Source organism: Cyprinodon tularosa, unplaced genomic scaffold (assembly GCF_016077235.1).
Source record: "Cyprinodon tularosa strain WSP-4 unplaced genomic scaffold, ASM1607723v1 ctg471, whole genome shotgun sequence".
Classification (NCBI taxonomy): domain Eukaryota; kingdom Metazoa; phylum Chordata; class Actinopteri; order Cyprinodontiformes; family Cyprinodontidae; genus Cyprinodon; species Cyprinodon tularosa.
In genome coordinates, this window is record NW_024039198.1 from 703,194 (window position 1) to 715,685 (window position 12,492).

At 38.9% G+C, this 12,492-nt stretch overlaps 1 protein-coding gene across 5 annotated transcripts in view; it reads left to right on the top strand.

The window, feature by feature from the left end:
* Window positions 1-4,702, top strand: part of opa1 (OPA1 mitochondrial dynamin like GTPase) — a 45,744-nt gene extending 41,042 nt beyond the window's left edge. For all 5 annotated transcript variants that reach the window (XM_038301690.1, XM_038301686.1, XM_038301688.1 and 2 more), the window contains 2 exons: window positions 3,177-3,250; window positions 3,371-4,702. In XM_038301690.1, coding sequence (XP_038157618.1) covers window positions 3,177-3,241 — 65 coding nt within the window. In that variant the 3' untranslated portion in view covers window positions 3,242-3,250; window positions 3,371-4,702. The remainder of the gene's footprint in view (window positions 1-3,176; window positions 3,251-3,370) is intronic.
* The last annotated feature ends 7,790 nt before the right edge of the window (window positions 4,703-12,492 follow it).

Below are 12,492 nucleotides of genomic sequence, written 5' to 3' on the forward strand. Positions count from 1 at the left end.
CTGCCTTTTTTATAACAAACCCATACTTGTCCACTCATCATCAACTTTAGCTACTCTTCATGCCCGCCATGCATGTTTCTTTTTCTTTGGTTCTTCAGCTGTGTCTGCTGTTGTGTTGTTGTTGTTTTTTTTCCTATTATGGGTGTTTGTTTCATCTTTGTATCCATACTTTTGTTTTCTGTAGTCATTTTAGTTAAGGGCTCAGCGGTACCTTATGCTATTGCTCCTTTGCTACAGGGATAGAGGGCAGGATGGCATGTTCTTTTGTACATTATATTTAAAGCCACCTCCTCTACCGCTGAGAATTAGGAGCCGCTGAATGGCAAGTAAAGAACAAAAACGTAAGAGAACACATGTATAGAGGAGATTTCTTTACTCCATATGTGTATGTACATGGAAACCAATCGGAATGGAGGGGGGGGGGGATTTCCAATCATACCGAACCAGATTAGGTTAGAACTAAATGTTCACACATTTTTGATCTCATCAGGCCTTCACTCCTATTATTTGTGTCCATGTAAATGTAGTTATTAATTGTTAAAACAGTTGGCATATTGTGGTCACCCTCTGACTTCTCTCTGCATCATTTAAGATAAACCAGCTTTTAGCTTTTTCTTTAAAGCTAAAAAGTGAAGGAACAATTGTGGTCTATTATTTATTGGGATTTTTTTTGTCTTGCACATGACAGTGAAGGGTTTAATCAGCAGCCCATTTTAAGTCCTCTCCAAGGTCCCCTTATTTCACTCTTTGCAGACTACTTTTTTCTTGTTTTTACCCCAGTCTCTCCACTGACCTGCAGACCTTTGCCCTCCATTGAAAGGATCTTTAATGGCCAACCCAGTTTTGAGCTCTCTTTATTTGAAATCCAAGTAGAGCCATCTCAACTAAACCCAATAAATAAAACTTTGAAGCCTGAGCCAGGGGATTTCCCATGTTTTCGTGATTTGACAGTCGGTACCCTCCTTCCCTCGCACCAGCCAAACCTCCCAGCGTTTTCGTACCTCGCGGCTCTTCTCCCCAGGTCAGGCAGATGTCTGTAATCCTGTTCTTATTGGTCCTGGATCGAGTCATGTTGCCGTGTGGTCAGGGCACGCTGCCTAAGCTGTTAGCAGCATTGAGCCGGGCCCTGCGGTGGGCTGCCTGCTGCAGTGGCGTACCACAGGTTTATGTTTCATTCAGCTGCACACCTGCTGCTGTGACTTGTTGGCGTTCCCCCTCAACAGGCCCCTTTAATGTCTCCATAAGGTGTAGTAATCCCCTCCTTACACCCTGCCATTTTGTCTTAGTGTATTAACGGAGTATCAAAGGCTGGGAATTTTTTTCCCTGCCACCTGCCAGTAGGGAACATGTTGGAGGTTGAAAGGAGGGGGAAGTGGTATGACTGTACATTTATCTCAGCTTTGTAAGACAGGAGATCACAGCTAATCTTTCTGACGCAGTTTGGACCAGCTCTCCCTGCCTGTTGTTTTTTTTCCTCACGCCTTGCTGTCTTCTGCCATTTTTTTTATTTTGGATTTTGTTTAGAGGGTATGAGGCAGGGAGGTTTTGCCTCCAAACATTCATCCATCAAGAAAAGAATACCTTAGCAGCAGTACACCTATCAAAGCAGCTCCTCCTCTAGTATGGTATTTAGTTTCTCTCTAAAGAACAAAGGGTTATCACCTTCGCGCTGACATTAAATTGATGCTTTGGGCTCTCGTACTCTAAGGTCCAATCCGTTATGAATTCTGCTCCTGAAAAGTTACTCAGCAGGAAAACAATCGACAGTGGCTCCCCTGGGCATCTCGTGCTGCTGATTGATATAGATTGAGTAGTGCTGGTTTGTTCTTCAAAGCCGGTGTTTGAGTTTGTGCTTGGATGGGATACAGACAGATTAGCGCGGGTGACGGGGAAACTAGAGAGCCAGCCAGGCCCTGGAGGTGCAGCTGGCATTGCGAGCTGAGGCTTCCTTTTTTTCCTTCTTCCATCTTTGGCCCACAGACTTCCTTCAGCCACTGTTTAATCAGTGATTAAGACTGCTTCAGACGGCGCGCTCATCTCGCGACACTACATGTTTGGTGAAAGGATTGCACGTATTATACTCTTTGGACAATGGTATTCATATGAGAAAAGTTTTTGTTTTTCTCCAGTAGACCCCCCCCCCCCCCCCCCCCCCTTTCAGCTGATGTTAAGGTGTCTCCTTCTGTCCATTAGCGATGTGCCCAGGAGGTACATGCTATAAAAAGGGGAGTGTGTGAGCTTTGATGTGGGTTCATAATTCTTCTTCATCAAATGTGTAAAGGAGGTCTGCCTTGAGGTTTGGCTGTCACTGTCAGCGAGAGCTATTTGCTCTTTTTGTTCGGGGATTTCTGCATCTACAGATGAATGTCAAAGGGAAGAAAACTGTTTTATATTAAGAAAAACAATGGTAGTTATTTCTGTGTAATTGTACTTTTGTGTCTCTTTCATCTCCTGAAACTTAACATCCAGAAATAAACAGTCCTAATCAGCCTTGAAAAGTGGATAAGTTAATGTGCAACAAATCTAAGCTTTGATATTTTCCTTTTTCTTATAGGCTAACCTAATATTTCAAATCAGCCATTAACAAATATATATTTATACCTTCTTTAGGTATTTATTATATATAATAAAATTCTTTATCAATAAATATTATATATTCCTATAGATATAACTGTTGATTATGTTTATTAGTTATTGGTATATAAAAACTACAAAAATCCTAATCTATTATGAATTTTATTAGTTATCAGTGTTTTGTTTTTAATTTGATTTATTTTTACAAATTTTATGTATGAGGGTTTTTTATTTATTTACATATATAATTATTTTTCATAAATCATTTATTTAGGAATTTTAACATTTCAAACAATTCTTTCCATAAAACAAACAACTAAGAACTTAAAATTTTTATTTTAACAACTGCTCAGCAATGTGGGTATACTTTTCTTTTTGAGAGCCCAGACTTAGATTGTTCCTCCTAGTTTCATCTGTTTGATTTGAATTTATATACATTTTATAGACTTTTTCATGTACTAAATACCCATGTGTATTATGGTGCTTGTTTTTAAATGGATGTATATTTCTAAGTTTTAGATTTCATATTTTAGATTTAATTTTAGTCTGAAATGACATTATTAGTCATAAAATATTAAGTCATGTGTTTTTTTGTTTTGCAGAGAAAGTCCGTGAAATCCAGGAGAAACTTGAAGCTTTCATTGAAGCTCTTCACAAAGAGAAGTAACAGATCCAGGTATTTCTCTCTAAAGGAGAAAACTTCAGTCCAATTGATGTAGACTTTCTGATATTGTATCTACTTGTTTATACTTTTTTAACCTGTCATTTGACAACTGTTTTTCTTCTATGTCTGCAGATTATTGCACTGAACAAAGACAACACATCTGTAAATGACCGCCATCCCCCCCCTTCTGGCTCCATTTTATCATCAGTGACTCTTGGACATTGATGGACAAATTGATATAAACAGAAGCAAACAGTGAAGGAATCATCATCCCCTGTTATTTACCATCATATATTTTCCCCTGATCTTTTTTTCTACTTCAGAGGATCACAAAAACCCGAACACACTGAGACTGAAGAAATGCAAATTTCAGCACCCCCTGTCCTCCATAATTGAGGACGGCGGCCATGTTATGTCCCCTCTTTAATATTCTCCTGTCTCAGCTGGTGGCCCTAGAATATTATTCAGTTATCTTCATCAATAGGAAGTAGTTGCACTTAAAATCCACAGCACCTGGTTCAAACTGAAGCCCGGTTGAATTTACAGCTCTCTGACCCTCAACATGCAGTTTAATACAGCTGTTGTTGTCTTCTGTCACTTCATTTATCTCTCTCTGTCTCTCTACGGATAAGTTATTGGAACGCAAAATTGATTGACAAATTATAACATGTCTTTTTAAAGAGTAAAATCTGTCTTTTTGTGTTTCCTTTTTTGGTAATGAAGATTTTAAACATTTTCAATCAGCACCTCTGCAGGTACATTTGATTTAATTTTCTGACTATATAATTGGCTGTCTGCTTCTGGGCCTCTGTCAGAAATGCTGATCGGACATTCTGTGGGATCAGTGACACAGGTTGGGGTTTTTTTTTCTTCAGATTGCACCAGATTTCTCACCTTTTGTCACCAATGTTCTGTCAGTGTAGATGTATGAAATACAGAAGCAAAATGCTCTCTGGTTTTCAATATGGTAAAAATATGAAAGCTCACTTTATCTACACAGTTGAGACAGAAGCAACTTTTCTCCATTTCCCTGATTTCTTTCCTTCCTTCCAATCACTGTTCAGGGCTCACTGTTCCTAAAACCCAAAATTCTGCAGTTTTTTTTTTTCATTTTAAAGACATTATGATTCTTCCCCTCATCGTCTTTAGCCTGTATGGAGAATTGAGTTCATTACCCGCATTACTTCAATCATTCACTAAGATGTGAATATGGGTGTATGTACATAAATAATCAAAGTGTGCGTCCTGAACAGAGGAAGAGTTGGGGAGCTACCATCTTGTACAGCATGAGGATCCAGAAGGAGTCTGCTGTGCTACGGAGAAGCTGGTCCTGAAACATGTTTTATGTTGTAGAAAGTAACGTGTGCATGGTGTAACCCCGCCCTCCACAGATGTGCTTTATTTATTTAATTTGTGTTAAAATGCAAATAAAATTGACGTCAATAAATAAATTTCATTTTTTTATGTTTTCCTTTCGTTCTTTATCGTCACGCTATAGAGGTAGTAGATGCTGATTCTCGTCGGGTTAAACAGTTGCTGCTAAGCTCAATTCTATGTATTTTATTTGTTCAAAATTTGCTTTTATTACATTTTACAAGCTTTTGTAAGTATTTCTATTGCTTATGGTTTTTTTTTTTTTACATTTTGACCATGTTTTGCAGCCACCGGTCATCCATACAGCCGTTTCACATTTGTTTTATACAAAAAGATAACTTTCATTTTCCTGTAACAAATTATGTTCATCATCTAAGTTGGTACTCTGCTAAAAAACATCATCTATATCTTAGATCAACCGTTTAGTGGTATAATAACTTGGTAATACTTGAATGATTATTTCCATTTTTAACCAGTCGATGACAAAAATCCTTTCACTTACGATCCTGGGTGTGTGTCAAACAAGCATTGAAAAACATTTTGGTTATATTCTATCATGATAGTGTAGATAGTTAATAGAGGCTATCTCATGCTATGTTATGCAGATGCTTTGTCTGTGCTGATGAAGATAGAATCCATACATTTATGGCCGTCACTGGCCACATAGATCTTTTGATGAGCTTATTGAGGAAAAATGGGGAATTTAGCATCCTCCTTGGTGGATGTAAAAAAAAAAAAAACAGCAGTGTAGCAGTGGCAAATTGAAAGACATCACTTGGGCTTGAAGTTTCACAAAATGTGATTCATTTCTATTGGTCGGAAAAATACTCAAAAAGCAAGACATAATCTACAAGATCTAGATTCTAAACTTAATGCTGATTGGACATTCAGTAAAATCCCCCTCAGAAACTCTTTGATGTTTTGTTTTGCTCTCAGCCCTGGAGTCCTGAGCTCTTCATGTCTGTTTAGGATTTTGTTAACTTCAAGTTGCTGCTGCAGGATGCAGTGACCTGTGTGCTGATGAGCTAAGACTTCTGCTCCAGGTCTGGGTAAAACCCTCCCAGTATAGCAGTCTGCAGGGGGTTATCTGGTCCCTGAGCAGGCTGAAGGCATGCTGTATCCTGAGGCATGCAGCTGAGGGTCTGACTGATTAATAAGTCGGGAGTCCAGAGGTCCTACACTCCCGGGCATCATCTCTCCTTTCACAAGAGCCTGGCTGTTACCGCAGCTCCACATCACTCACAAGGGCTTCACCAGCCTCATCTTCATCACCTGGGGGTTTAAGCGGTGAAGATAGCTGCCTCATATCAAATTGTTTCATTCTCTGCAGCTATTATATCTCCCTGTTTTCTCAGAAACAGCCTAATGACTTTCGTGGCAGCAATATAAAGAAAGGGGAAAAAGTCAACCGCTAGCAAAGGGCCATTGTGCCATCAGATAGCCACGCTCTGTGTGGAGGGAGGCCGGCCTGGACGCACCATAAGCCATTAGCATCTGCAAAGGCCATCACGTTGACTAATAGCCAGCTTCACAACAGCACAGTGGCTCAGTTTGTGTTTTCGGTCAATCCCCTTTCTTCTGGCTGCACAAAAGCAGCCGAACCAGACCTGTCAAATGTGCCACAACAGCGGATGGACACAAAGCACCATTTCTAGTCTTTCGGAAGCAAAAGAAAGTCTTATTTTGTTGCAACGTTTTATTTAATCCCCTCCACCTAATAATACAGACAGAGAATCTTTGGGCAGGGGGGAGTGGCGACTCTGTAGAAGACGGAAACTTTGAATAGGTCTCAGAGAAGAGGCAATACGTTTTAGAAATGGGCGTTATCTGGCAACAGAGGCGTTGTTGGCATTTGTTTGCCTCCTTGTACGTGTCACCCACTTTGTTGTTCTCCTTTCTTAACGTCCTGATGAGTGACATCAAGCAGTCACTTTCTGATCAAAAAGTAGCTGCTATGAAATATTTCAGCATTCTTTTTTATGGGACTACTTCCTGCTTCATTTCTTTTTTTATTTCAAATTGTGCGGATGGTAAAATGGTACCAAGGAGAATATAATCAATTATAGATTATTCATAATTATACCTGGACGGGCTCTATCTGAAGATTTTTTCCCATAATACATAAACTCATCACCAAAAAACTGAACCTGTTTTGCTTTATACTAATATTAGATTTGAATGGGTAAGAAAGAAATATATAAAAAAAAAACTAATGAAACATATCTTCAAAAAATTAAAACTGAATTGCAAATTGTAAATGTTTTAATCAAGATATTCGAATGTAAATTTTTGTGATTTTATTGTAAAATAAAAAAAAAAAGCTTGAATTCAGAATTTCAGGACAAAAACATGCGTTAATATTCGGCACCAAAATATTTTTCGTAGATGCTTGTGTGTTTTTAATTAAATATCAAGACCCTCTGAAACAGTTGAGGGTTGTTTTCTGTAGGGTTTTTTTTTTTACTTATTTGATTTGGGAAACCTTTAATTGCTTAAAAAAAAAAATCACTTTTATACTTGACATTTATACTATGTAAGAAAGATATTACATCAAAATCTCTTTTCATATAAAAAAAGCAGCATTTATCAGAAAAGTCATTAAAAATATTAGCTAAAAATTGTGCATATTTCATCTCTGCAGGAAAGATAAACAATTTAGTTCTAATTTGGCCCCTGAGAGTCACTTATCAGCATCTGAGTCTCCAAGTGCTGATAAATACAGTGGATGTAAATCCAACACTTTGTGTCCTTGGAGACAAAGTGCTGTTGAGTCACTCCTGCTGAATGTTATCAGAGACTAGTTAAAGCAACAGGCTTCCCTCTCCGTTTCAGCCGACAAAACATTCTGTCTCCGGGGCCCGCTGCTTTCTGCCCTGCAGAGAATAGCTTCACAATTGGCCTTTGTGCTCATTATGTTGGAGCCATCTTCCCATTGCGCTGTGGGGTCCATTCCAATCCTGAACTGGGCCCGTGGGGATTTTAGCCGAGTCACAGAGGTCAGCGACCTTCTCTCTTCCACGCACACACATTCATACAGAACCCTGTTCTTACTCTGTGAGAGCTATAAATTATCACAGCGCCTAAACTTTAGGAGCTGAAGGAGGATGAGGCGTGTGAATTCTGCGGTGGTCCTGTATCTCCATGAGTGGGTTGTGTGTAGCTCGTTCTCACCATTCACGGCTGACATCCATCCATAAAGTGACCTCATCGTCCTGCATCGCCGTAGCTCAGGACATCATCTGTGAATCAGGCCATTGTGAAGCCAAACGGACCGTCCAGCCTAAATCCCTGAAGGATGAGCTGTTGTTTTGCTACCTCACTCACACACAGCATCATATCTGCAACAATAAATGGAGGAAAAAATGATCTAAACAGCTTTTTAGTTATCAGTTGATTCCATTTTTGTAGGAGGTTTCTTACTATAGCGGAAGGTTGTAAAGTTTTTTATTCAATTCACGCATAAGTTTTAAGAAAAGATGAAATTACAACTGTGTTGCAGTGGCTGGGGGTGGTTAGATGGCGCAGGATATTGGATGATAAAGGAACATTTCTTGGCTTTACAGGTCTTTACAGAAGCAGGTTTGGCTTTATGAATCATGTTCCATAAAACAATCCTGTTCTGCAGGATAGAGCTTGACAGGTGCAAACCTGCCAAGACATGGTTATCCACTGAGACTGACAGACTGAGCAAAGGGAACATTAATAAGAAGCACAGGCTAGAGAGCCCCTTTGGAGGAGCTGCAGAAATCCAAACCTCATGTGTGGACCTGCTAAAGGTCAATTTTGCAATTTAAATTCTGGACTTAAAGGAAATCTGATATATATTTTTGAAGTTGATAAGTGATTTAGTAATGTGACAGAATTTATCTGTAAAAAAATTTCATTTGAAATGAAAAAAAGGGAAAAAAATGTTTAATTTTGTGATGAACCTCTTTACATTATTGATGTTTTTGTTCATGTTATAAAATCAGGCATTGCATGATTTCTGAGATTTAAAATATTTTGAAAATTAAAAGATAAACAGTCAGAAATGGACAGGAAGTCTGGAGCTAAATAATTAAAGGCAATAAATAAAAACTGTGTATAAGAGTTATATAGTTATACTCACACTGAAATAAAAAAAAAGATAATTGTCTCTGTATCTGTGATTTAAGTGGAGGGATGAATGTGGAGCTTTTTGCAGAAGCAGCTCTGAGCCTGCATGGACTTAGTAGGATTATGTGATTTCTTCATGGCAACCAGTGAGGCCAGCAGGTGAGGTCTGGGCTCGGCTGCCTTCAGCCTTTAGGTAAACAGCGGAGGTTTGCCAGATCCTGGCTGCGTTGCTGGGCTGAAATTGTATCTGTCCACACCACTCACGTCAGTCAGGCTGAGCTGCCTCCTCTCACGGCCGTGTGCACAGAGGGGGCTGCACTTGTTGCCGGATTGGTGGGACTCTGAGGACCAGGCTTTCATCCCCTAAGTGCCACACTGAGGCCAGACGAAAAACAGTCGGGCGACATTACTTGACTGGCCATCAATAGTATCTTAGCAGGCACTAAACCTAGAGTAAACATGCAGCGAGGCCGAGTGTGAATGTTCCAGGCGAGGGTCTGTTATCTTTGAAAAGAAGAGCAGAAATGACAACACATTTGGGAAAATGATCAAGCTTTTGTCTTTTTTCAGGATGTCCTGATCTTATTTTCTCTCGGCTTATGCTTTTAATTAGATCTGCATCTCCAAACAGGCTGTTCTACATGTGTTCTGGGAGTTGTAGAGTAAAACAGGCTTACGTTACATGAATGGCTCGGTTGTGTTTTCCCAAAACATTTGGACTCCAACCTGGCTGGGATCGCAGCAGATTAAGACAAGAGAATTGCCATGTTACATGGTCTCTGCTTCCAAGAATCCTCACACTTCTGTTGGACACACAAAAAATGCCCTGAAGGAACTTTTTTCACATGACCCTTGAAAGAATGAGCTGGAAAAAAATGGTTTGGATAATGAATTCACAGCATGGAGAGAGACACATTTGATAAAAAATGTTCCCCCTAATTTTTGACTTTTTATTCTTGTTCTAATCATTGTTGCGTTAGATTTAAATCTGTACCATACAAAAGAATTTAAAACCAAAAAAGTACAATACAATACAATAATAATTGATTTTGTCTGTGAAAACCATCAATAACTCCGAGCAACACCTGATCATTAGTTACCAATGATGATAATAATTACTGTAAGTTATTATTTCATGTATATCCATTTACTGCACAAATAAAATTAATAAACAAACAATTCCTTTCCAAATAGCAGAATATACTAATTGGCCACTTCAATCTCCATTCAAAATGCTTTAAACAAGGCAAGGCAAGTTTATTTGTATAGCTCGATTCAGTACAAATACAATTTAAAGCGCTATACATAAATTAAACAATAAAAATTAAGGAAAATATAAGCAGGATAAAATCAAGTAAAGTTAAAAAAAGTGATAAAAGTAAAGTAAAGCAAATAAAACTGTTGGAACACAACCTTAAACTAATGATACCTCAGGTAACAATTTAACTTTGAATTAAAAGAACTCAGCGTTTCAGCACTTTTACAGTCTTCTGGGAGTTTGTTCCAGTTAAAGTGGAGCGTAGGAACTAAATGTGGCTTCTTCATGTTTGGTTTTAGTTGTGGGTGTACCGAGCAGGCTTGAAATACAGAACTTGAGTGGTCTTGGAGGTTGATGCACTGACAACAAATCTGTTATGTACTGAGGCGCTGATCCATTTAGTTATTTATAGACTAACAGAAGGAATTTAAAGTCTATTTTCTGAGTTACAGGGAGCCAATTTAAGGGCTTTAGAGCCAGGCTGATGTGCTCTACTTTCTAAGTTCTAGTGAGAACAACGGCAGCAGAGTTTTAGATCAGCTACAGCTGTCTGATGGACTTTTTAGGTAAACCTATGAACTCATTTTTAGAGTAATGATTTCTACTAATGTTAAATGCATGCATGAATTTACCTAGATCATGCTTGGACATTAGACCTTTACTGCTGGTGATAAAAGGTTGACTTACCAACTGCATTTTTGTGCCTCTAAAGAATAAGGTGTGAGTCCATCATGAGACCAAGATTTTGGCCATAATTAGTGGTTTCTAGCTGTAGTAGCTGAAGCTGTGAGCTAACTCTGGATCTTTTCTCCTTTGGTCCAAATATTTTTACCTCAGGTTTGTCTTTCCTCAGTTAGAGGAAATGATGGAGCATCCACGTATTGATCCGTTCTAAGCATCTAACCAATGCTCTGATGGGTTCATAGTCACCTGGTAACCTTGTGATGTAAAGCTGTGTGTTGTGTGCATAGTTATGGTAACTGATGTTGTTGTTTGCTATAATCTGAGCTGAGAAGAGCATGTAGATGTTGAGTAGGAGGGGCTCCAGAATAGAGCCTTGATGAACCCCGCATGTGACTTTTCTGGTCTCTGATTTAAAGTTCCCTACTGACACATAAAAAGCCCTACTCTTCAGGTTGTTTTCCAGACACTCTTAATAAAATCAAACGATCAACAGTGTCAAAAGCTGCACTGATGTTTAATAATACCAGGTCTGTGGTTCTTCCAGAGCCTGAATTTATACGGATGTCATTGAACAGGACTATCTGAGTAATGGGGTTAGATCGATAACTCTCAGCTTTAGTCAATAAACTCTTTAACAAGGATAGAAACCTTCAACTAAACTGCTGGGTAAAATGAGAAGAATAAGGAAAGCTCTGCATAATAAAATCGTCGAGACCATTTCTTAGAAACTGTGGACTTTTACTCAGCCAGCATGAGCAAGATGTTAAGGAGGTGTAGTTTTTCTCATCACTAAACTATATGCAGTTAAGTCCATGTTCTCAATCTACGGCTGGGTCGAACACACTACAACCACAAACTATGATCTATTTTCGCTCCAAATAGTAATACATAAAAATTAGATATTTTTTCAAAAATATAAAAATTCTGGAAAATATTGCAAGGCTTTGTTTTCAGCTTCCTTTTTCTTAGAATAAGATTTTTCAGCCGTTGCATTATTGCGCTTCCCTATGTAAACCTGCATCTACCAGGCAAAGCTGCTCCTGGTATCACTTGCTCCGGAAATCGTTGTTCCCTACTTGCCTTAGAAGATACACCTTAAAGAAGCAGTGGTTACTGAAAGTAACCTGGTATTCATCAACTGTGTCCTCTGGGCCTGGTTTGTGCATCAGTCCTAGGCCCTCCACCCACTTGTCCTAAACACCCCTGATGGCTTCTTATTTGTCATCTCTCCAATGGATTTCTTGTTTTTCTCTGTTACCAAATCAAAAAACTCTACAAATGACATTAAACCTCATCATTTGTTCAATAAACCCTTGCAAGAATTAACAGACCCATGTAGGTTTTGAGGTCCCCCCCCGATGGGTTTACAGAGACACGTAACTGGTGTGATGGTATGACAAATTAGTTAACGTGAGAGGAACGGGAAAGAGACATGTACCCCAGAAAAGACATTGTTCAGCTGTATATGTGAGTATGTGTAGAGGTGTGTGTGTTTTTTTTTTTTTTTTCCAATTTCACCATCAGATTGAGGACCACTTGTTATAAAGTGAGGATATTTTGCTGGTCCTCACAAGCTATTTTGCTAAGGGTTAGGTTCAGGGTTAAGGTGTCAGTTGGGTTAGGGTTATGGTAAAGGTGAGGTATGCAATGGTAATGGTTATGTTTAGGGTTAGTTTTAGGGTTAGGACATAGAAAGTTTCATATGGAGGTCAGTTTTGAGTGGGATCACAACAGATGTGACAAGGTTGACAAAAAAAACATTAAAATTTAGTCAGTCAGGTTTGACCCGAACACAACAGCAATAGTAACCTGATACCTGTCATTAAAATCCAAAATGCATCTA